Consider the following 26,226-nt stretch of genomic DNA (forward strand, 5'->3'; position numbering starts at 1 on the left):
GCACACAGAAAACAGTAACGAATGTTAAAGCGGGCGTCACGGATGCAAACGTTTCCAGGGCCTGCGAGGTGGCAGGCCACCGGGGAGCACGCAACCAGACAGCCCACGTCTGGAAAGGCCGCAGCTGCTGCCAGCTGCAGCCAGCGGTGCCCCAAGAAAATGTGAGGCCACCAGTTTGCAGTCTGGGAGGAAGAGCGGGAACTCTCTGAGGGTGGGGCAACGGCTTCTGTTCCCGCTGTTCGTTTGCAGTGCTCAGCAAACTTTCCAATGGACGGAAAAGCCCTCCAACCCTGTTTGCTCTGATGGTGGCAGGGAGGCGGCTCAGGAACTTCCAGGTGATGGGGGAGAAGATGGGGGAGAGCACATGCCCTAGGACCTAGGTGGCAGAAGATTCTGCTGGGATGGCCTTAGCTCAGTTAGTTAGAGCATCGTCCTCAGACACCAAGGTTGCGGGTCTGATGCCCGGTCAGGACATGTACAAGAACCAACCAATGAGTGCATAAATAAAGTGGAATAACAAATTGATGCTTCTCTCTCTCTCTCTCTCTCTCTCTCAAAAATCCATTGAAATAAATAAATTTAAAAAAAAAATTTTAAGGTTCTGCTTATTGGTGGGTAGTGGGGAAGGACAGAGGCCTGAGTTCCCACCCCTCTCAGACCTGGCTTAGGAAAACCTGAGTGAACTGGGTGCACAGCACGCTTAGGAGACAAGGGGCCGGGAGCACAGGGGCCTCACAGCCCGGAGCTGGGTGACACTCAGAGTGTACGCAGGGTCCAGTGTGAATCTACCTTGCTGGCCAGTGACAGGCAGGGGCGGGGGGCCCGCTGGGGACTCTCCAGCTTGACGATGCTGATGAATCCAGGCTCCAGATTGTCATCATCACTGGCGTTGCACAGGTACAGGGGGTGGGACTGCAGAGAGAGAGAGGGGACAGGTTAGGGAGGCTCTGGGGAATGGGAGGAGGCTGAGAGAGCCAAGCACTTCTCCACGGTTCCAGGCAGGTAGCAGGCAGGGCCTTGTGCTAGGAAAGAGGGAGCATTCTCATTAGATTGCCTCATAGTAAGCTAGTAAGTGTCCATTGTCATTGCCAGGGCCAAGGACACATGGAGATGGGGGCAGATAGGAGTGGCCGGCGTCCAAAAGGGGGACCTAACTGAAGAGCCCGCTGCAAAGCAGCGCAAACAACCCTCAAGCCCTGGTTTTCCAAACAGGTCAGAGGCAAAGGGCTCTTTCCCCAGCCCTGCCTCTCCCACCTCCTAATTCCTCTACCTGCTCCCAAACCCCAGACTAAGCCAGGTCAGTGCTTCCAGAATCTTGCCTTCCCTCCTTGCCCCTGCCCAGGACAGTGCTGGGTGTTGTGGTGTCACCTGCCCCCTTGAGATGCCCCCCTGCAACTGTTGCCTCATAGAGTCCCATCTCTCCTGGGGCTTGGGTCTTCTTACTGTGCTGCCTTGCTCCCCTCAATATCCCCCTTTTCCCCTGCCTGTGACCATCTGAGATTAAGCAGGGTGCTGACAAGGAGAGGAGACTATTTGGGGGTGTGGCTTAGCTAAGAGTTAACCCTTGAATAGCACAATTCCTAGGGGCTCATCCTGTCCTCCAGGAAAGATGCAGTGGGATGGAGCCAGCTCAGCCATCGTCTCTGAAGGCTCTGAGGTCCAGTCCAAGACCTGAGCCTCCAGCCCTGCTGGTGCTGAGCAATGAGCAAGAGGGAGCCCAAATGGGATAACAGAGACCAAAGGATCCCCCGTCACAGGGATGAGACAGCCCTTCTATGTACTCTCTTCTCATTCAAAGTGATTCAAATACCCATTTGAATATAATTTTCCCAGAGTGCTGTGAGAACAAAGTAGGATTTATCTGGCCCTGGACCATCCTATTGTGGAAACCCAGTGTATCCTGGCAAGAAAGGGGATTTCCTACTAGAGAGATGCCCACTCTTCCCTCTCTACTGCTGTCAGAAAGACTTCCAGAAAGAACCATCAGAGGAACCAGGGAACTTTGAATTTATGAAAATGACAATGTCGATGATGGATTTAAAAGCACACACACAAAATAAAATAAAAGCACAGTTGTGTGTGTGTGTGTGTGTGTGTGTGTGTGTGTGTGTGTTTAATCCTGACCCAAGGACATTTTTCCATTGATTTTCAGAGAGTGGAAAAGAGAGGGAAAAACAGACAAATATCAATGTGAGAGAAACGTATCGATTGGTTGCCTCCTGCACATGCCATGACCAGGGCCTGGGCTGAGGAGGAGCCTGCAATGAGGTACATGCCCTTTACCAGAATTGAACCCGGAACTCTTCAGTCCACAGGCCAACGCTCTATCCACTGAGCCAAACTGGCTAGGGCAACACAGTTATTTTTGAAAGCACTTTCAGGCTATGTCCTGTGCCACCTCAGTCCCTGGAACATGGTAGGCTCTCAATAAATAGGCCCTACCTTGCTTTGAACTGTATCCTCGTGAAGGAAAATCTTTGGGCAGGGATGTTGAGATTGGAGGGAGCTCCATTCATGCTCCTAGAACTTAAGGACTAGTAGTCTAGTGATCACGGTTTAGTGTGGGCAAAAGAGGGTGTACACCCCTCACTGCCAGAGAAAGGCTGGGCACAGGCTGGGTGCTCTCGCTCAGTGAAGCTGCAGCCCCTGTCTCAACAAGCTCCATTGGTCTGTCTGTCTGCGCATCTGCCCAACCATGCATCCCTCATTTCTTCATTCTACCAACAAGAGTCCCCTGGTGCCAGGCACTGTACAAAACATTGAGGAGTCGAGGATGAATCAGACAGGCCCTTGCCTTAGAGAAGCTCCGACGACTAGTGTACAAACATATTGTATTGTGGTGTTATAACGCAGGTGCGTGCGACGGCCTGAGGAAGGGCACAAGGAGAGGGACTAATGATCCCATGGAGGAGGGCAGGGGACTTCGGTGCTTCCTGGGGACTGAACAGCTCTGTGTTCGCAGGGGAGAGTGCCTTCCTGGCAGAGGAAGCAGCCTGTGCCGCGGCGTGGAGGCACAGGCACAGGGCTGGGAGGGACTGTGGGAATTAGGTCTGGTGCAAAAGAGAAAGCAAGAGATGGGGCTGAAAAGGTCGGCTAGAGCCAGACCACAGAGCAGGGACCACACAGACTTGCGTTTGAGAAGCATCTCCCTAGTGACAGTCTGGTGTGGTAAGGAGTCAAAAGTCAACTGCTCGAACAGAACAGAAGATGCAAGGCCTTCCTTCAGGAACAAGTTGCAGCCACAAACATCTGCTGCTTGGCTTGATCCATCCCCTCCTCCCCAACCCCATCATGCTACCCATGGTCCAGCTTTCTTGAGATAACGCCAAGACATCTCTCATGGACCGGGGGTCAATTGGGAGAGGGGAGAAAGTCACTTTGGAGAAAAACAGTTTAGAGAAGGATTTTCGAATATTTAACCACCTCTCTGCCCCCACCCCACACCTCCATGGTGATATATTGAAGGATGCCTCCGAGGAGATGGAGGGAAAACACTTGGTGTCAGAGTCACCAGACCGCCCTGGTCTTGAACGACTATGGAAGAGGGAAGGGGAGAAAATGAACCTTTAGTAAATGCCTCTGGTGGGCCAGGGCCTTTAGATGCTTTCTCACTATGAGGCAGGTATGATTATCCCCATTTAAAGACAAAGAAGCTGGAGGCTCGAAGAAGATTAGAACCCAGCTCTGTCTGACTCCATCCTCTGGAGTCACGTAACCTCCAAATGAACCACATAGTCAACCCTCCATTGTTGATGATGAAGTTGATGAGAGTTTACATTTATTGAATGAGGCAGAAACTATTATTGTTTCCATTTTAAGGATGACAAAACAGAGGCAGTAAGAGGTTAAGTAACATGCCTTGGAGTATGCAGCTAAAATCAGAAGAAATGGAAAAAAAAAAGTGTAATATAAGATAGATTAAAAACACACACACAATTGAGAACAATTTCCATTGGATTTTGACAACATGATACTTTCCCTCAACTCATGACCAAGAAATTTTACTTTTCTAATTCCACATTCCTAAAGCATAAGGGCCAAACAAGAGTCCCTGATAGACTAGTGGTGTCTTCCAGGATTCTGTCCTAGGTCCTCTTCTCTTTTCACTCTCCGTGGTGTCCCTGGGTGACCCCAGACAATCCTATGGCCATGTGGTAGTTTTCCACACAGAGGTTGTTAATTACAGGTGTGCAGCCCAGACCTCTCTTGAGTTCTAGACTCATATGCCCATAGGCAGAGCCTAGATGTTTCTGCCCGAAGCCTCAAATGTAGCATGTTCAAAATGGAACTAGTCCTTTTGTCCCTCGAAACCGCTCCTCCAGTGGTCCCTGTTTTAGGGATTGGGATGACTGTCTTCAGATGTTGTCCCCCTGTCTCCTCTTCTTTGCAGCCCCTACCCCCACCACCAATGTGCAATGACCAAAAAATTGTAACGGTTCTATCTCCTCGATATTTCTCTTATCTGTCATCTTTCCCAGATTCTCACTACGGTTACCCTAATACCAGTCACCATCACTGCTCTTCCAATTCACTGAAATAATCTTCTAACTGGGGTCGCCTCACTCCACTCAGTTCTCTGTACTGAAGCCAAAGTGGTAAAAAAAAAAAAAAAAAATGCTAACTTGAGCATGTCACTCTTCCACTATTAGCTCTTAAAAGGCTCCTTATAGCAATTGGAATAAAGTCTGTGCTTGTCACCATAGCTTAAAAGGCTCTGTCTGCTCCGGGCATGGGTGCGGCCCCCCATGGCCTGCCTGGAGGCTTACAGTCCCTTCCCATACCTCCTTCCTCCCTTGCAGCCCATGCTCCAGAAGTAACTGTTTCATGTCCCCACATTTGGCATTTGTTGCTGTCAGGAGAGGTTAGAGGCCTCTCCTCTGGGCCACCTCAGCAACCTGTATTTCCCAATCATAGACTTTCCCCATGGTATTTCAGCTGTCTGCTATGTCCCTCTCCCCCGAGGCTATGACTGATCCTCACCCCCCCCCCCCCCCCCCCCCGTTTGGTACCTGCTACCTGGTTTCTTCTATTAAACGTTGAAGGTCTACACCCAGATTAGTGATAGCTAACTTTAAAAACAACACAATGTACACCAAAATCCTGATCATGGTGGTTTTGAAAGAGGAACCAGACAGGAGATGGTGAAAAGAGGCTCCGGTGTTTTGCAGTGAATACTTCAATCATAGGATAATATATTAAGATATTGGTTTTTGGGGTTGTTGGTTTGTGTGTTGTTTTTTTTTTTTGCTGTTGTGGAAGAATAAAAAAGAATGAGAACTATTTACATTTACTCTGTGTCTTTTTCCTCTTCCCATTCTAAGAAGACAGCCTCACCTTCTATTTGCCTGCCTCAGGCACATTTGCCTAAAGCAAATGTTGCTAAAGACCTATCTTCCTGGCTTTCGCAAAAGATTGAACTCATTGTGGAAACGTGAGTATCCTGAAGGCAGAAAGGAGTGGGGGGGGGGGGGGAAGGGATCCTGAGGAAGAGAGCCAAGTTGTGAGAATCTGTAGCCTGTGCCCCAAAAGGGGTAGTCCTGGGAGGTTGGACCCTGGCAAGAAAAAGATGGGCTTACGTGGAATTCAAGAGAATACTTGTGCTTGAGCCCTGGGCATATTTGTGTGACCAGCATGGACAAATATCAGAGGGGTCCCTCAGATATTTCGGTTTGGGCTACTCTATGTGAGAAAGCGCTCACAGAAACAAAAATCTCCACCCACCTCGTGGAACAGGGCCTTGGAGTCAGGTTTACTTTGATAAAAATAAAACACCATATTTCTTGTATAGTCATACTTGTGGCCTGAAAAACCACACTCACTACACTTCTGTGTGGTTTGACTCTTTTAGAATGAGAGTTCTTCAAGTTTTTTCAGATTAAAGACACACACACACACACACACACAGTCATTCCACCAGGGCGCTGTCCATGCCTAACAAGGCCAAGGCATGTTAGTCTTCCCCTTCCCGGGGTCACAGAGGCTGCCTTTGCCCGCTCCTCCCAGGAGCCTGCCGCGGGGAAGAGAGCTCCCAGGGAGAAAACAGGTCCACATGCACCTGCTTCCTCTCCTAATCATGAAGGTGCACACGATTTCTACCCTGGGCCACCTACCCCATTAGGGATTCCAGGAGAGGGCCAAGAGAGACGAGCTGGCCGGATTCGGGGAGGGTGGGGCTGGGGAGGCTCCTGGGAACTTAGAGGATTTAAGGATTCTTTATCTTTATCTGTGTCTTCATGAAAGCACAGGAGATATAAAGCCCTGTCCCGGAGGCTGCCGCGAGGGGCAAACTAAGACTTGCTCTCAGGGTCCAGGCCTCTGTGGCTGAGAACTCAGCTTTGCACACACGTTTTGTACACTTTTGTAAAGACTTGCGTACTCTTCTTTAGTGGCGTGTGTTGTGTTTCATCTTCTCGAGTCTGTTCTCTGTGTCTCAGTCTTCCTCCTTAAACTTACTTGTTCTGATTTTCCCCCTCCCTCCAAAGCAGATCTAAGGTGTAAAATTCTTTCTCCATGATTTACCTGTGTGACCCTGGGCAGGTTACTTAGCCTTTCTGAGCCTCATATTCCTCACTTCAGAATGGGGTACAAAATGCCTCCTGATTATCACGAGGACCAGACTGGTGGTGTTTTGATGGCTGCATTTGCAATGGTAACATCCCTCCTCACTCCTGGAAGGGACAAAGCTCTCTCTGACTGCTTCTCCCTTGGCAATCTCAACAGTGCCTCTGAATGCCAGTGTTCCACGAGGCGAGGCGCAGTCAGGGACGCTCATTGTCCACGGTCACTTCCCTCCTGCACTCGCCCTCCAAACCCACTGAACAAGCTCTTCCAGTTCCCAGCCCGCCCCCTTCCCATGAAGGCGGCCATGTGATCTCATTACCTCCTCACAAAGGGCATTCCAGGGCTCAACTGAGCCCCGAACTTAATGCTGGGCTTACTTTATCCGTGGCATCTCCTCCTCCTTGGGGGGGTGCTTTTGAGAGCAATTCTTTACTGTCTCCTGTTTCCCAGCCACCCTCCTCCCCCTACCTCTGCTGTGATAATCTCTTACTTCTCTAATTCCACAGACAGACCTTCACCCAGGCCTTGGACAGGTAACTTTACTGCCTGCTACAATTTTGCCTTTGTAATCAGGAACGTTGGCCAGGCATCAAAGGCACCCTTCTCCCCATTTCCTCTTTTCAGATTTTATAATCATCCTCTCCTGTGCAACCTCCATTACCTGAACTTAGAACTACCTAACTTTTATCTCAGGCAGCAGGACACACCAGCAATATAAAGTCAAGCTCCTGTGGAGAGGGGGTTGGGAGAAACCAGATTGGCCTGGAGTTGCTGTTTCCGGCTCCCCAGCACCAGAACAGCCTCGGAGGCCCAGTTTGGTCACCTGGCCTTTATTTAAAGAGGTTGGTACTAATCTACAGGTTAATCCTACTGGTGATTGCTTAGGCTTGGATATGGAAACCTCTAGACCTCATTTCCATCCTCACCTTAGCCTGTGGCTACCTCTTTGGGATTGCTGAGTTCCCTGATGAATTAAGTCAGGGGGCTAGGGAATTGTCTTGAGGACTTTCCTGTTGTCTATTTTGCTAAAAAAACTTTTTACAAGGAAAATGTAGTCCTGTTTAATGGTGTAATTTTTTTAAGATAGAAAAGAAAATAATGTTGGGATGAAAGAAGCATAACTGTGGGCCACCTGATGGGAAGGGACTAACAGGTGGAGGATGGTGACAGAGACCTCATTTTTTCTTACTTGGTCCAGAAAACCTTCCTGGAGGGGACTGACGCTGGTGAGCAAGAGGGCTGTCAAGAGAACTGGACCGTGCCACTGTCTAGTGAGGAACAGGGTGACAAAATCTGAGGGGGGAAACTGAGCTCATAGAAGGTCTAGTTTGGGGCTTTGCATATTGTAGGCCCTTATAAACAATACTCAGTTTAAATCCAGTTGCCATGCAGTTTATAAAAGAGATATGAATTGCTAAGAGCTGAACCTGGTTCACACCTGTAAGGGACGTTCAAAGCTTGCTTTGTAAAGATGAGGACTGTGAGACGCATTACACACTGCCCACGGTTGCACAATTAGATCAAGGAGGTTGAGGTCTCCTGAATTCAATCCCAGTGCCCTGTCTACTCCACATGCCCCCCTGCAAGGTATGCATGCTGGGAAGTATTTTGTGTGGTACAACAAACGTTAGCCCAGTATTCTAATGCATGAGTCAAAGGCCTCAGGACCTCCATTTCTAGAATTTTCAAACTCGAATAATTCTTAGCAACAAGACAGGAGCAAGGTCTGTCTGCTCCTTTTCCCTCTGGGCCTAGGCTCTTTCTGCCCAGCAACCTCAGCTTCCTTCCTCTCCCCTAGGGCTTATCTCATGTCTTCTAGCCACAACAAAGGCAGCCAGACCCAGACGCTGCTCAGAATGCCTTCCCAGTGAATAGTCCCTGTTTGTTTAGGATGAGAAAGGTGTGCCCTGAAATTAGAGGTCAATGAAGCTCAGACCCAAATAATGGTCGTTCAGTCAGACTACAATTTCCCTCACTAAATCACCCCACACTGAAGACTTCATTCTTCAATTTAAAAATTCGCTTATCCTTGTCTCAGATTGTGTCCAAGCTCCATGGCGTCAACTGGACCTCTTTACCTTCCAGTAACTCCCATGGTAGGGTTTTTCCGACCCTACACTCTGCTTGAAGTCTCTGTGTGGTTATAGGGTCATAAGCAGAGCTATAAGCAGGAAAAAGAAAGGGAGGAGAAACAAGAAATTAGTTGCTTTTGAAATAAATTGTATCAGAGAAGAGAGCTTACTTGGCAGTAACCAGACAGAGAGAAAGGAGAAAAATCTCAACCAGCCAAGAGGTAGAGCTTTTGTCCATTATATTCCATATTGAAATAGGTCTTGTCCTGACCTCTAGTTAAAGGGACTCCAGGAAGCTACTCATGAAGTTAGGAGCAAAGGAGAGAGAGCCCATCAAGTATCATTTTAGTTCTGTCAGTGCTCTTTGGAAGGAAGGCTATGAAATAGGGTAGCAAAGTTCTGAAGCACATGAAGGTCAAGGCCTTGGAAAACACGCCAATCTTGTGGTTTGAACTCCCTCCCTCCACCAGGTGAGGAACTCAGGGCTCCAACCACCAAGAATCCTCTGAGGAGGCCCTGAAAGGTCATCTGAGTTCTGCCACTCAAGATCACCACCCCATGGAGATCTTGCCACCTTACTGACCTTCATCCTATAGACTCGACAGAATAGAGAGCCCCACTTGAGGGACCTTGTTTAGCTGCCCGGTTCAAAGTGGTACTCTGCAGAAAGGCTGAGTTCTTGATGCAGGTGATAGTACGGCTAGCGGTAATACCTACACCTCACACTTGCAGGATAAGGTCTAAGAAGGCTTTTACAGGGAGCTTCCTAGGCATGGCCACAATGAGGAAGGTAACTGGACTCTCACGTTAACCCGATGTGCTGTTTGCAAACAGCCTTTTCACAGTGATGCTACTATTCTTGTTCCAGCCAAACACATGCAAGAGATGACAAGAATTGGAAACCTGATGGAAGCAGTAGTGTTTGTTTTTAAGTTATTATTTAGGTTATGATGCTAATGCTGAACAAGCCAAAGAAGAAACCCAGACAATCCTTGTGGGGAGGGAAAAAAAGGACCAAAGAAATGAAACTTGAGGAGATGAGATTATTTCTTTAAATAGATCAGAGGCACAGCAGAGCTACTCAAGCGTTGCTAAGTGTGGTGATTTCAATGCAAGGGTGTGAAATGGCTAAACTCATCTGGTTATTTCACACACATTCCTCTTTCAGGCCTAGTCTCCTGCTCAGAGGTTGCAGTAAATTCAAGTTGCCCTGCAAACTCTGCTCTATACTGACACTGTCTTCCATGCCTGGCTTCTAAGCCCTTTGAGGAAGATATTGCATCCAACATCTGTCATGCTGTGTGTGGAGATGGGGTGGGGTGAAGCCATGGAGTTTGCTGGGCAGTAACACACAATATTGCATTGACATCGCAAAGTAGAAAAACTATGGAACATGGGCCTGAGCTTCAATAAAGAAACAATAGAAGGGATGGAGGGGGTAGTACACTTAGAATGACAGCAGGAGGAGGACAAAATTATTCAAGTCACCAGCCAACTCAGATGCCCCGAGTCTCTCCTCAGAAGCCACTGGGGGTTGAGATTAGGCCAAGGAGGCTTCTGTTCAGACCAGGCAACAGTCGAGAGAGGCTTGTGTTGGAGAAAGCCCAAGGGCTCCAGCCCGACTGCTGACAGCCCTTTGACCACAGCTCTGAATCCCTGTCCATGGGGTGGCCCTGGGGAAGAGGCCTGCTTTGGGGGGACTGTTTAATGATTTGCCAGCAAAGAACAAGGCAAACAGACTTCTGGCAGCTGCCTGGATGCAACAGGAGAGTAGATTTTTATTCCCACCCACGGTGTAGCCTTCAGGCAGGGGATAAAAGAAAAAGTGAGGGATGATGCTGTGAGAGCCAGGGAGGGATTGCCATTCTGGACTCAGCATTTCCCTGGGTCTCTGTGGATGGTGCCTGGATATCTTGGCATTGGTGCCACTTGGTATTCCATCCTCTGAATATTTTAGTCATTCCTAATAGCAGCATCCCTCGAGCTCCTAGGAACTGAAGAGTAAGATATGGATGTGGCCTCTTAGGGCAGAGGTCTGGGCATCACAGAGAATGAAACAACAAAAGAAAAAATACCACTGTCTTTGCTCTTCAGAAATCTTTTACAGAAAATGTATGAAATGGGAAAGTAGCTGGTTCTCTGCTGAATTCCTTTTATTTTCTCTCCCCCCGAACCTTCCCTGTCTCCTTGGCTCTACAGAGGAAAAAAGCATGGCACCTCTCTTTCCCCTGTGAGCCAGAGCCTCCCTGCTCCGAGTCCTGCCCTCCCCACTTGTTTTTGCCCTCAGCCTCCAAGCCCAGCCCAAACTAGGTCCTTCTCTAATCCTCTGACCAGCCGTCAGCCCCCAGAACTGAACACTTTCTCCCATAGTCCCCTAAAGTGATATATTCAAAATTATTAAATGACACTTTTACAGTTAATTATGTCAGTCAGTGTTCCACTGTGACCCACCCTCTTACCCATTCCCACCAGCAGAATGCCTGGTGCTGAGATGTTTAACAAAATATACGAGTCCTTTCCTCCCTGTAAAGCAGACCCTGAGCCCCTTCACGTCAGGGACTAGGTCTTATTCATCCCTCGGCAGAATGCCAGGCACAGAGTCGATGTGGGGTGGGGGAAAAGCATGCTGAACTATCTGTTTCAATAAACAGATGTGAGATCAAGTAAATGTGGTGGCTGCATTGTCATTTGACCAGGATATGATTATTTTCAGATTCTGCTCTCTCTTCAGAAATCTTCTGTATACTTTCTATAAGTTTCTGACCTCTTAGGGAAGACAGAGTCCTCTTCCTCCCTTTTTACATCATGCCTAAATCTCCCCTATAACCCTGAGCAAAACTCGCTTCTTTCCGGACACCCTCCCTGCTTAATCATCTATCCCTAGTTACTCTTTTGTCCTCCCTCGTATCGATGTGCTGAGTAGAGCATAATCCTTAATGGGGAAGAAAGCATCTCTCCACCAGCAAATGGGAAGGGCTCCTGCTCTCAAGAGACTCGAATCAGACTGTAGATATATAGCGATGCATTCACATGCTCACGCACGGGGTCTTAGGGCCATTTGTCAAATGACACAGAGAATACAGACGCGCAGAGCACAGCATTCACATAGTGGTAGAATGTGGAATGAATGGTAAACTTACTTACACTTGCTATGTTGCTTTGGAAGTATCCTTCAGTCATTTTGGGTCCTTTAGTCTATCTCCCAGATCTGATGGGAAGCTCCTCCAGGGCAGGAGCCATTTAGAAACTATTAAAAACAATTTTAATTATTTTTTTATCCCTGTAGAATTGACTCAAACTCTTGCCTGCCACTGGCTCTATGCCATAGTGTTGGCTGAATGTCCTAGGTGAATAAACTTCAGTTCCTACTAAGATTTTATGAGGATTTGACCAGTGATCTGCATGGAAAAGTCTAGAAAAACTCAGACTTGATTTACTCCCAATGGTATTTCTTTTTCTTCTTTTTTTTTTTTTCTGAGGGGGTCTTTTTTCTTACCTTTAGTGGAATAAGAGATGAATTCTATCTTTTTTTTCCTCCATCCGTTATACCCTGAAAAATTGAGGTACCTAAAGTCCAAATTTTAAAGAATTCAGTTGAGATCTTCACCTTTCCTTTGCTTCAGCCTCCCAGCAGCTTGACCAACTGTCCAGCCTACTCTGGCCCTGAGAGTGGACATAGGCCATATGCTCAAATATTCCAAACACCCCCCGGACTTGCTCTTTGTGAACTGTGAGTTCCCTGTTACTTCCTAATTGCTCAAACCTCTTTATTTTTCTTGCTAAGTGCAGATTGTAAGAGATACAAAGAGATAATCAAAGTGCTGATAAATGGAAGAGGAATCTTCTCAGTTATCAAGTTGGCTCTGCCGAATAGAAGCTCCTGTTTGCATTTGTCAGGAGATTCGGAAGGTGCCATCACCAGACTCAGTAAGAGAGGTACTTAGAGAGCTAGGGAAGGGAGCCAGATTCCTGGGCTGAGAGTTCACAGGGCAGTGAGGATCAATAGCAGCACTTTTGATTTGCACACTGTTATCAAGGTACAAAGCAACACTACCCTTTGTCCTCTTTGTTTTTACTCTGCTAATGGAACCCTTTACCCCAAATTAAGACTATTACTCAGCTTTGATGTTGTATTTTATATTAACAAAGTGCTTTATAATCCTTCATTAGCTATTTTATCCTTCCTTTATTAGTACCACCCATTTCAAAAATTAGGTGGAAGAGACAACACAATGCATATTGGGCTTGCAACCAGGGATCGTGAATTCCGAGCATGGATTTCATGTACTAAAAATACAATGAAAGGAGACTTGATGGACCACCGAAAGAGTCACAGAGCAAATGAACAGAAGCACCAAAATTATAAGAGCCTTCTTGGGAACTAAACATCCCATGATTTAGAGCAAGACTTGAAATTTTTCTTTATTTTGCTAGCAGGAAAACCAAGAGCTGTTATTAGCTTAAATTTAAAATGTGACCACCAAACACATCTTTAATAGGAAAACTGTTCCCTGATTGCCTGATTTCCTCCATCACAGAGAAAAGCATAAAGAAAAAAGGACATACCTGAACCTAATGGTGCCAGCTATTTCCTAAGGGGTTGATGCTAAATCAAGACAAATATCCCTAAGTTACTTTGACCTGTTGAATACCCCTTCTTGACACTCTCCTCTCTTTATCTTTGTCACAAATGCTATTCTAATTCTTCCATTTCTCTGACTGCCCTTCTTTCTCTTCTGCTCTTCTTTCTCTCATTTAAATATAAGGACATAGTCTCTGATTTTTATTATCTCTTTCTGAGATTCTAATTCACTCCAATCTTCCATGAGAATTCTCAACTTTGTCCAGAGCCAAATTCTCCTGCACTTCAAAGGCCTGCAGTCATTATTTCTTTGTAGTCTTACTCAGATATACCAAACTTACCTATCTTCTCCCTGCACGCCACCCTAAACTCACAACCCCTCGTTACCTGATTTTGTTCATGGCACCGTCATTTTCCAAGAGACCCAGGCTGAGTATCTCAGGGTCATTATGATTCCAACTAGTAGCCTTGCACTCGAATATGTGCACCAGTAGCTCTCTGTGGGGCCTGGCTGCTCCGCACCTGCTGCCCAGAGGCTCTCCACAGCCAGGCACAGAACGCTTGCCTTGTCGCCACGGCAACGAAGCAAGCATTCCGCCAGGTTGCTCATACGGCCCGCTCTCAGCAGCCACCCCATCCCCCCCGGGACTGGGGGACACTGGGGGGGGGGAGGGGGCGCGCTGAGAGAACTGGGCGCCGCCATCTTGTGGCTATGGGCACTGCCATCTTTTGTGACGGAGTGATGGTTAATTTGCATATTACCCTTTTATTATATAAGATTACTTAAACTTGCCTTTGGAAATATACCTTCTCTATATCTCTGGAGTCTGAACCATTACAGTCTCTCACCATTGTAAGGCTCTTTATATGTCTCTGCAAGAACAATCTTCCTAAATATAGCACTGATCATATCACTGTCCTACTCAAATACCATCAAAAGCTCTCCACAGCCTTCTGAATTAAATTTGGCATCCTATCAAATCAAGGCTCTGCACTGGCTGTAGAATTAGACAACTTGGTTTCATATTTCAACTCTTCCACTTACAAGTGTGATTTTGAGTGGGTGGTCTAACCTCTTGGGTCTTGGTTTCCTTACTGGTAGAAAATAAAATAAAATAAATTTTTAAAATGCAAATACTACCACTGACCCAAGAAGATCATTATAGAGATGAAGTGAAGTAACATATTTAAAGTACCCGTAGTTCCTGCACAAAGTAGGCACTCAAAAAGTATTAATTCCTTCCTCTTCTCCTCTACCTTTTCAGCTTTCTCCCCCTTCCTTCCTATTAGTACTGTACTACTTGTCCAAACCAAAGTATATTGCTCGCTATTCTCTCACTTCTCTTGGATTGTCTATTACTCCTATGCTGCCACTTTTTAAAATCCTACATATTCTTCAAAAGCAAGTTTATATGCTACCTCTTGCATGAAGAAACTCTTCATTTGAAATGTCCCAATCAACTTGTTTGTATTTATCGTATGGCACTTTTCACCTTCTGCCTCATATTCTTATCTACTAAACTGAGGGCAGGGATTTCTTTATATCCCACATGGCACAATGCCCTGACATAAGGCAATCAATAAATATGTGCTGAATTAATATTGAAAGCTTGAGCTTTTGGTCTCCCCAGAGTCCATTCATTTGTGATTCATACTTCACACTGAGAACTTTTTAGAAACAATCTCTGGCGGGATATCAGAATTTCAAACAACTTCAACAGAGAAGCTGAGTCAGTCTAGGATTAAGTTCAGTCCTAGTTCAGCCAACAGGAATTGTCTGGACCCTGTTCCTGTTTGAGATATCATAATTTGGCAACTTGTATGAGCCATGGGAGCTCATTAAAATAAATTTAGATGAGAACATATTTGTCTTTGGAATAGGCCAACAAAAATGCATGATACCTATAAAAATCAACCACTGTTAGGGTGACAATGACAATGGCTTCACTGGTATAAAAAGGAGTCCCAAAAAGCCATTTGATTCCATAGGTTCGAAATGTGGTTCAGCTAAGAGGTTTAACTATACCTTACTTTGGCTTTCATCCAATGTATTTCCTTTGGGCCCAGTTAGCAAATGGGTAATTATATGACATCAGCCACCATGGGGTGGCTGGAACACGAGGTGGTTTCATGGTGCCATATAATGTGGCACCAAGTTTCTGAATCACTAACCACAGGTGCATCAACTCTTCCCCTCACCACTACCCCCTGTCCATAAAGTCCACCTTATCTAATATTGCTGTTGACACAGTGACTATGCTTAGGTCCTGGGCACTTTCCTTTGCCTCTTCTTAGTGTTTGTTCCGGTGGGTACTTCAGTGTGGGGATGCCGACAATGCGTACTTACAGAGCAGGAGTAATCACCGAGTCATCAGGCCATGCTTTTGCCTTTTGGTAGGCTTACCTCAGAATGTAACAGCGTATCTAATTGCTACTCCCACACCTCCCTGAAATGCTTCAGAGGCTGAACTCCCTTCTCAGCCAAACACCTAACTAGCGGAGTTGCTGTCAATCACTGAGTTTATTCTTAGCCTGGACATTACCAGGCCTGTTTCTGGAGCCATCTTTCTCCCTAAAATAGCAGCTACTGCAATTTCCCCCCAAAACCCTTTGTAACAGGGAAGATCAATAGCTCCCAAATGTTCCTTGTCAAGATGTAGTAACTTGAGTCTTGGCTGGTATGGCTCAGTTGGTTGAGCGTCATCCAGTGCACTGAAAGGTCTCCCGTTCGATTCCTGGTCAGGGCACATGCCCCGGTTGTGGGAGTTGATTGATGTTTCTCTCTCTCTCTCTCTCTCTCTCTCTCTCTCTCTCTCTCTCTCTCTCTCTCTCTCATATCAATAAAAACATTATATATACATATATATATATATATATATATATATATGTATATATAATGCTGGATGGGTACCCAAGGAGATTTCCTCATGGCACATCAGAATGGGCCTGAAATCTGGCCACTTAGTTGGCCTAGTTTTTGATGAAAAACCTACCTTCTTCCCAAAATTATGTTAGGTCCTTCCCAGGAGTTACAGTCCTACTGGGAGATAACATCTACATATTCACAAACAAAATGGTGGTACAAATGACTATTATCAAGTGTCACATTGTGTGGTACACCCAATATATCCTGTGGGCTTTGAGGGGGAGATGGATCTTAAGCTAGACCTTAAGGAAGAAAGAACTCAAATAGGAGAAAAATAACCACATAAGTAAAACAAGCAGGATCTGGCCCATAGGCACCTGTCAAATGGATTTTGGGAAATTCCCAGCTACAGACTTTGGGAAAAAACAAGGGGCCAAGTGAGAGAAAAAAGTAGGGTTCTTGACCAGTTTCTGTCAAGTTTTAAAGGTATATGAAGACTTGTATGACTGAAAAATAGATCTGCAGAAACAGTCTAGGTAGCTGAGGCAGGTCAAATTTTGAAGGCCACTGAATGCCAAGATAAAAGTTAGGCCCTCAGAACAATTTAGTACCAGAGTAGAAACTACAGAGGAATGAAAAGAAAGCTGGTGGTAGGAAAACCAGTTAGAAAGCTATTCCAGTAACCTAGTACTGGCATGATGAGAGCTTGAACTCTTGTGGTAACAGTTAAAAGGCAAAGAGATGAATTGAAGAAATGATGAAGAAAGCACATGTGGACAGATTGAACTGTAGGCACAAAGGAATTAAAGGTTCTAAATCTGAACAATTGGAGAGGGCGGATGTTGCATCAACAACAACAAAAAGGAATATTGGAAAAAGAAGCTAATTTTGAGCAAGCAAACTTTAATTGTCTTGGGAATACTGAATTAGAGATGAACATTTAAATCCTACAGGCAATTTGAAATAAGAATTGGAGTTTGAGCAAAAAGACAGGGCTGCAGATACAAATTTGCTGAACACTGTTTACATCTTCAGATATAGTATTATGGATGTAACGTTTTAAATGTTAAGTTTAATGCATGAAAACACTTAGAAAACATTAGAATGGCTGCATAAGTGAATCTGATTAAAAGTATACTTTGTGGTTATTGCTTCACTTGAGCTGGTCCCACTACAATAAATCCAGAAGGAAGGATGCTGTGTAGCCTGCTACGCTAGAGTGAAACTCAAATCACTTAGCTTCTTAAGTAAGCTAATGTACAACCTAAGAGGTTCCACAGCTCAGGAAAGTGGAAAAAAGAAAAATGAGAATTTCTAAAGGCAAGGAAATCTTGAAATCTTCTTTTTTGAGGATGACATAAAAACCAATCAAAAGCATTGGTTTTATTCTCTTTATGTCATATCATTTGTTCTGTAGCCCAGCTAATAGTTTTTTGTTTTTGTTTTTTTATTTCCCTAAAGCAAGTTCCCACCTGCTAGCTGCTGCTTGAAAAAGTCAGGAAGCCATTTGCCAGGTGCCTGTAGGTAAATTACCTACCCTTCAGGTCACTTAATCTTTGCAAGTAGGGCAAATCTCTCATAATTACGTGTTCCATTTCAGACATTGAAGCCACAGTCCCTGTACACAAGTTGGATGCTCTGGCCATGTGAAGGCAGTCAATCTGTTAAAGTCATCGTGGTTATAAAGTAGGCAGTACCCTTGAAGAGTGGATCTCAAAATGTGGTCCCCTGGACCCAGCAGCAGCAGCTTCACCTGGGAATTTGTTAGAAATGCAGATTTTCAGGCCTCACCTCAGATGTACTAAATCAGAAATTCTGAGGGTAAGGCCCACCAAACTGTGTTTTAATAAGCCTTCTAAAACTGACTCTGATACATAGTAAAATTTGTGAACCATTGATCTAGAAGGACTTAAATAATTCTAGGCAGCTTCCTTACTACAGGTACAAGGAAAGCAATGAGGGCGGGGAGCTAAAATTCAAGACTGATCATTTCCCAAAAGCAAAACTATATATGCAGCTAGACAAGCAGGGGCTTCCTCCATTATTTCCCATGAACCTGTAAATGACCTCAGAATTAACCAGGGCATTGAAATGGGTGGATCAGATAGCATGCCTCAGAGCTTCTCTGTCAAAGCACCATCTAACTTTTGCATTTCTACAATTCTACTGCATAAATGAGATCCAACACATCCTTTCAAATAACCACGAACAAATGGTAAAGAAACTTGATGTAGTTTGCTCTAGTGCCTGTTTTCTTCTATAGCATTTAATTTCTGCTCTAAAGATTGAGCTGCTTTTTTTTTCCTGTGAAGTAGGGGAAGGTACCAGTCGTCCTAGGCAAGAGAAAGGCTATGCTGGAGTGCTCACCCTTGGCCAATGGGTAAATCAGAAGCAGAGCTCGCGATAGAACTACATTCAGAATCGGCAAAGAAAACTTGGGTGGTAAGACAAAACCAAAACATGTAAAGGGAATGGAAAGGGGACCCAGAACGCTGAGCAAAATAGAAAACGAAACAAAGAAAACAAGCGGCATGAGATCAGTACTTTCTAACTAATAAGTTATGAGGACTCCAATCAAGCTAATTACATAGCAGGTCCTCAAATAGCATCATTTTGTTCAACGTTGTTTCCTTATAACGTTGATGAGAGAGAAAAAAAATCTGATTCCCAGCCGGGGCCACTGTGCGGAGTTTGCATGTTCTCCCCATGTCTGTGTAGGTTTTCTCCAGGTGTTCTTGCTTCCTCCCACATCCCAAAGATGTGCACATGAGGGTCGTTGGTGTGTCTCAATTGCTCCAGTCTCAGAGTGTGTGTGTGTGTGTGTGTGTGGGTGTGTGTGTGTGTGTGTGTGTTCCCTGTGACGGAAGGGTGTCCTATCCCACCTTGCACCCTAAACTGCTGGGATAGGCTATGGCCGTCTGCAACTGGAATAAGCAGCGTGGGAAAGAATGACCTTATTTGTTTTTATTCATCTTTCTTAAATGTATGGGTGGCTCACATTTATTACCTGTTTAACTTACAAATGTCTTGGGTCTTTATTTGGAAGTTTGGTGATATTTTTGTAACCGGAAATATGCCATAGAAACTTGACTCCTGTTTATATCAGTTAGCCTATGGTAGCATTGGTTTCGTTATAACTTGTTCCGCTTAAAGTCGCAGTTCCCAAGAACCCATCAATGACGTTAAGTGAGGACTCAATGTAGAAGGCAGTATACAATACTTCCAAACTTTTTTTTTTGGAGGAAGAATGTCTTACGATTCTATCATTTCCTTCAGTTAAAGTAAGTGGGGTAAGTGTTAAGCTATTGTTCGTAGGGGAAAAAAGTCTAGAAGCTTTACATTTGGGATTCTGGTGTAAGGGACAAAACCTGGGTCTTCGACGCTAACCTTGAATATAGTGAGTATAGGATTTACTCCCTTGCTTATTTAAAACCTACGGCCTAATCTAAATTTCGCTCCTGCGCAATGTGAACAAATGGCTTCAGCAACAATCGCCTTCAAACCAATCTGAACATCATTGAAAATATTCAACAAAGAATCTTCCACAATTAACATGTGCTTGGTTTTCCTGCACCATCTTTTGGAACCAGAGTACTCAGTGGGGAGGCAGGTCTCATAACTCCACCTCGGCAAAATTCTACTCAGAAATGGCTCCATTTTCTAAGTGCCGAGAACACTCCACATGTGCCTGGCAAAATTAGCAATTTAATGAAAAAGTCAAAAGAAAAGGAGTGTGAAACATGAAGGAAAAGCAGCTAATTTTTTCAGCCATCCCCCAAACACCGGCAACTGTCAAAATGTTCTCTGTATCTATGAGTCTGCTTCTGCTGTGCTTATTCGTTTATTTTGTTTTTTAGATTCAATTATTGATAGCTATGTATTTACTGCCATTTGATTGTTTCTATTTTTTTCTTTTTTTCTTCCAGCTTCAACCAGGTACAGCATGAAGGAAATGAATGATTTAGTTATTGCTCCAAAGCGGAAAGTCTGGAATCAGTCATTCGGAGCAGGTTCCATTGTATGTCCCTGCAGGTCTTGGACCTCGCCGGCTGTGCACAGAGTACCATGGCTTCCATGGCCACAGTGGGGGCCAATGCTGGACGCCTGGCTTCTAAGCAAGAGAGATGAAAGGCTTCTAATGTAATAACTGACGGCCTCTCAGTGCCGTTTGAACTGTTTACAGACTGAGTTAACGATTACAGGCAATGTGTATCTTGGCCAGGTGCCCAAATTTCTTACCCACCCGCCAGATATTATCAAAGAGCCCTTCCATGCCTGGCTGGAGTCCTTCCAAAGCACCTCACAGAGATGCCGACACAAAAGAAGTGTTCAGAATGTGCTCGCTCTCTCCTGAGGCCAGAGCAAGGAAGTCAGAGTATCAGGCATGAATTAGGTGCCAGGGGCTTAGTTACCAGGGCTGCTCAGGTCTGGGGAAGGGGTCAAGGTCAGCACTGGGGCCAGGAGGGCCAGATTCTTTTCTAAGCAGTTTAGGAGGTGTAGGTAAGAGTCTTCACAGCTGGCAGCTAGAGGGTGATGGGGGAAGGAAACAAGACCCTTGAGATGAAGCAGGAATCTGCACTACCCATGACACAGAGGCCCTACCACAGCAGATCTGTAAGGCTGGGTGGATTATTTGGGGGCAGCAGACAGAGGAGGGAGGAAAGTATATTGTTTTTCTGAGAGCAGTGTACAAGTTGAAAGAGAACATCACCTCGAGACTAAGATAGAATAAAAGACTTCAAAAATGATAGTAAATGAAGTTAGGGGGGAGTTAGAGGATACCTCTTTATTGGGGTGAGTCCCAAGAGACTGAATGGCATTGGTTAGAGCATTATCAACATGTTTTTCACAGAAATACACAAGTATTAATCATGAGATATAATGGGTAACTGGCTAGTGTACGACAGAAAAACAGACACCACCAATAATGTCAGTAAAGCTTTCTGGGGGCAGTAAATATTTAAAGAGCACTTCACCAGGGAGAACTGAGTCCAGTTATTATTTAATTCTGTGTTAACTTATGGACAACAAAAGAAGATAGAAGTGTCTACCATTTCTTTATAGGTACTTATTGGCCTCTGGATACAGTTGAAAGTGGAATAAAAGGCAACTCCTAAAATTAAGTCATTATATAAGATAGTTGCACATTCACCCCAAAACTATTATCATTACTACAACTATCTCAAAAGGAAACACCTGTCTTCAAAATCTAAGGAGGGGTTATATGACTTTTTTATTTCCTTACATGGCTAGATGTTGAGAGAACAAATATAACTTATTGCAAAAGGCTCTCATAAGAAAATTTGAAGACAGTGGCTGTAATTCATGCTCTTTTATCCACATATGAATATAGTCATCATTGTTACATTGTTTCCTTGAATTTCCTTTGCAGCATCAATTGGATATGGTTATTTTATTCTCCTGCCCTAACTTGCTGGGTAACGTTGCTATTATGGAGCAGCTGGTGACCCACCCTGTGTAGTGGGGGATAGGCCTTCATGTTCAAAGACTATTCTTCATACTATCCACCTTGAGGCGGAGATGAACATGACATCACTCTTTTGATGACAGTGTAGGCCAGGAAACTGATCAATTAGATTTTTGAGATTCATTGTAATGTTTTATATTTTCTACAACAGACCACAACCCACGTGCACTTACTTGCACGATGCTTTGAATAGTAACACAATTGGATATTGTTAAGTTGCTTCAAAGAAGCACTTCTAACATTTTCTAGGCTCCCATCTACTGGGGATACTCTTCTCTCCTGGAAAAAGATTAGCATTCTGTTTGATTCTTAGAAGTCAAAATCTTGCTTGCACTGAAATTGTAGAAAGAATACGAGTCAGCGATAAGCTGGAGAGGTGAAACTACAAAAGTAAATCCTATCAGTTGATAGTAAAATTTATGAAGAAGTTCCAGATAATCCCTTAGAATTTGGTCCCACACTCTTCTAGAAAATAGCCTCAAAGAGGGAAGAGAACTTGTCTTCAGCCTCTCTCTATAGGTGGTTATCAATTACTTGATATCAGATAGAACAAAGGAAAGTAATGCATTAGATATTGTACAAATGGAGAGAACCAGGGCGGCGTGGCTTAGTGGTTGAGCATTGACCTATGAACCAGGAGGTCACGGTCCGATTCCTGGTCAGGGCACATGCCCAGGTTGTAGGCTCGATCCCTAGTGTAGGGCTTGCAGGAGGCAGCTGATCAATGATTCTCTCTCATCATTGATGTTTCTATCTCCCTCTCCCTTCCTCTCTGAATCAATAAAATATATATATTTTAAAAACAAATGGAGAGAAATAATTTAGAAAGCTACTAAGGAAACAGAAAAAATCAAGTGAGCAAGAACTTAGAGGGTGATATTATTGCAGAAACACAACATTCAACAATCCAACACACACAGCATGGGTGAGAGAGCACACCTGGAGTACTTACTATCCAAAGTTAGAGCCATTACTTTGTACAAGAGATTAATACACAAGAAGTTTAAAGCAGGCCGACAAAAGGATAGGTGGACTTGAGATGATTCACTGGGAAGGGCAAGGGCCACCTAGACGGAACACTTTGAGGACAACAACAGGAAGGCTAGAGTGCAATAGCTACCTCCGCTGTGACTGGGCTAGTCCAGATGCACTGGCTCCACTGGAGCAGCAGCTGTGTCTTTGAACTTTAGGACTCTTGGGGGCGGGGAGAATGGCCCTCTTTCATCCTCCCAACTACTCTCACCTTCAGGTTGTGAAAATCTATGGACACACAATGGTTTAGCTATTTTCCAGATATTCCACCTTATCTAGGGAGCCAAAACTCTACCGCAGCATTCTCCAAAGTGGGGCATGGTGCTGCGCAGGCAAGTCTATCAAGAGGAAAACAAAGTTCCTTATCAGTTTTCCACATAATCAGTTTGCTTGCACAGATTGACAGTATATGGAAAATAGATAAGAAACCCTGATTTCCTTCTTCAGGAGATTACTACTACAACCTCTCTGCCTTCAGTACCTAACAAAACTAGCAAATATTAAACAGGATCTGGAATTCCTTTGGGGAAAAATATAAGGTGATGGCTTTGAGGCAGCCAAACGGTCTGTCAGAGCATGACCTTATCTAAAGATTATGGCAAGGGTATTGCCAATATGAGGCAGCATAATGTGACGGTAAATTCCCTAGCTGTGAACATACACATGATTCAATTATTTCAGAGGTCCGGATCCATGGTAAGATCCAAACCTACTATCACAGCAGTAGCCATGAAGTTAGTCCTTCTTTAGAGGGCTATTTCATTATTATACTACTTGAAACAGTCACAGCTCCCTGATAAGTAAATCTATCATGACAATGAAATCAGAAAGCCATAAAGCACAAAAATCTGAAAAACATTCTTTTGGAAGGGAGATCATATAACTTAGTCCCTCACCATAAAGATCAAATGTTAAACAAACTAAAAAAATAAATAAATAAAAATAGACTGGTTCTGCAGCTTAAGAAAGAAAGGAAATGTGGCTTCTCTAGCTAAAAATTTTCTAGATGAGCCAGAAACAGCTGCTTAGAAACTACTTTCTAAACAAATGGCAAAAGCATGAGTCTAAACATTTCATCAACATATTCCAATGAAGTCCTCTAGGAAGCTGCCTTACCATGAAGGACAGAGAAAACCACAGATGCTGTGATTTCAGTCCTTCTCTTTCATTTTCTGTATTTTGTCATTTTTTTTAAAATCTAAGCTTTCATTTGCTAGGGAGGTAAAAGGGATCTTTTTCTGATGGGAAGACACAGCTGTCAGCATGTAACCTGGCATGCACTTGCCTGTTAACTCAGCCTGTAGAAAACTGTCTCCAGGTGAACAATAGCAGCAACACACCCACTGACTCAACGAAATAATGGTTATTTTATGACATTTCCAAACACATACAGTGAACCTGGTGCAGTACATGGTATAGAATGGAACAGGCCCAACCTAAGTAAGACCAACAGAATATGGAAGATACAAAAGTGATAAATTGCCCTAGTGAGAAGAGACAGTTAATTTGATAGTGGGCACAGATTTTTTTAATGACCCCAAATCAAAATGAGAGAAAAGAAACAGAAATTCTTACGGAGAAAAATAGCAAACTAAACTAAAGAGAGATGAGCAGAGCGTAAAAGGAAAGAAGAGAAACTGAACTCCAAAGCGCTGAATTTGAGACAAGGCTGAAACAGAGAGCAGGGCATTGTTTGTGAAGAGATTAGACATGATTGTTTCCTACTAGGTGAAATTCACTAAAATTATGAATACAGAGAGGGGAGCTATCCTAAGGTTATCCATTTTGCATGTGACCATTTTCTCAATAGGTGAAATTTCAAAGGCCACATATCAAGTTGGCTTCAGAGTCTCCAAAGTCAGCCATTTTAGGTGAAATTTCAAAGGCCACATATCAAGTTGGCTTCAGAGTCTCCAAAGCCAGCCATTTTCAGAGGCTGGTCCAAGGTTTGCTGAAAGGAAGTAGCTTCCCCTAAAGGTTTGAAAATAAGCATTTAGAATATATACAGCCCTAGCCAGTTTGGTTCAGTGGATAGAGCATTGGCTTTCAGACTGAAGGGTCCCAAGTTCAATTCTGGTCAAGGGCACATGCCCGGGTTGTGGGCTCAGTTCCCAATAGGGGGCAGCATGCAGGAGGCAGCCAATCTATGATTCTCTCTCATCATTGATGTTTCTATCTCCCTCTCCCTTTCTCTCTGAAATCAATTAAAAAATATACTAAAAAAAGAATATATACACATATAATACATTCCATATTTATGGTCTGCATAGAATATGAATACCATATCCTATATAATAAGAGAGGAATATGCTAATTATCCATTACACCATGAGGCATAACAACAGACTGCATAATGACCAGATCACTGATCTGCAGGAGGGTGGGGCAGTGAACTACAAGTGGGCCATGGAGAGCTACAGGAGGAGGCAGGGCAGCAAGCTATGAGGGAGGGGTGGGGGGAGCTACAGGAGGGCAGCAGCGACCTACTGGTGCACGGATTTGTATGCAGAGCTACTAGTCCTACCTAATAAAAGAGTAATATGCAAATTAACCATCACTCCGCTACACCCACAAGCCATGCCCACTAGCCACGCCCACCAGCCAATCAGAGCGACTATGCAAATAAACCCAACCAAGATGGCTACAGCCACAGAGGGCAGGAGGGAGGCTTGGGTTTCCCAGGCAATGGAGGAAGCCAAGCTTTCCGCCTGCCCTTGCTGGCCTAAGCTTCCAATCAAGGCTACAAAGTTTCAATTATAGAAGGTAAACAAACCCAAACAGAAATGGTGGCAGCTACAAAGCTGGAAAGAGCGGGAGGCTAGGGTTGCCCCTGGCAATGGAAAAAGCAAAGCTTTCCGCACACCCTGGCCGGCCCAGGCCTCTGCTTAAGGCTACAAAGTTTCAATTATAGAAGATACATAAGTCCCAACAAATGGCTGCTGTCAGGGATCCAGCAGGAGGCTTGGCTCCGCTCTAGGCTACAAAGTTTCAATTGTAGAAGGTAAATAAATTCCAGATACCAGGGCCTCCACTTGGGTCGCCAGGGGGCGTGGCTGGCCTGCAAACCACCACAGGCCCCTCGCTCATGCCGCCCCACACCCCAAAGGAACCCCCACACTGATCCGGGACACCCTTCAGGGCAAACCAGCTGGCCCCCCCCTGTGCACCAGGCCTCTATCCTATCTAATAAAAGAGTAATATGCAGATTGACCATCACTCCAACACACAATATGGCTGCCCCCATGTGGTCAAAGATCCTGCCCCTTTGTGGACACAAGATGGCCAACACAAGATGGCCAGCAGGGGAGGGCAGTTGGGAGGCACCAGGCCTGCAAGGGAGGGCAGTTGAGAGGGAATAGGCCTGCAAGGGAGGGCAGTTGGAGGTGATCAACCCTGCAGGGGAGGGCAGTTAGGGGTGACCAGGCCAGCAGAGGAGGGAAGTTGGGGGCAAACAGGCTGGCAGGGGAGCAGTTAGACATCAATCAGGCTGGCATGGGAGTGGTTAGGGGGTGATCAGGCTGGCAGGCAGAAGCGGTTAGGGGCAATCAGGAAGGCAGGCAGGCAAGCAGTTGGGAGCCAGCAGTCCTGGATTGTGAGAGGGATGTCCGACTGCCCGTTTAGGCCC

General features: G+C 44.9%; 1 protein-coding gene across 2 annotated transcripts in view; it reads right to left on the reverse strand.

Annotated features, from left to right (window-relative positions):
* Nucleotides 1-26,226, reverse strand: part of RNF43 (ring finger protein 43) — a 59,189-nt gene that overhangs the window by 15,209 nt on the left and 17,754 nt on the right. For both annotated transcript variants that reach the window (XM_054709458.1, XM_054709457.1), the window contains exon 2: nt 790-912. In XM_054709458.1, coding sequence (XP_054565433.1) covers nt 790-912 — 123 coding nt within the window. The remainder of the gene's footprint in view (nt 1-789; nt 913-26,226) is intronic.

The sequence above is a fragment of the Eptesicus fuscus genome, chromosome 20, assembly GCF_027574615.1.
Source record: "Eptesicus fuscus isolate TK198812 chromosome 20, DD_ASM_mEF_20220401, whole genome shotgun sequence".
Lineage (NCBI taxonomy): Eukaryota > Metazoa > Chordata > Mammalia > Chiroptera > Vespertilionidae > Eptesicus > Eptesicus fuscus.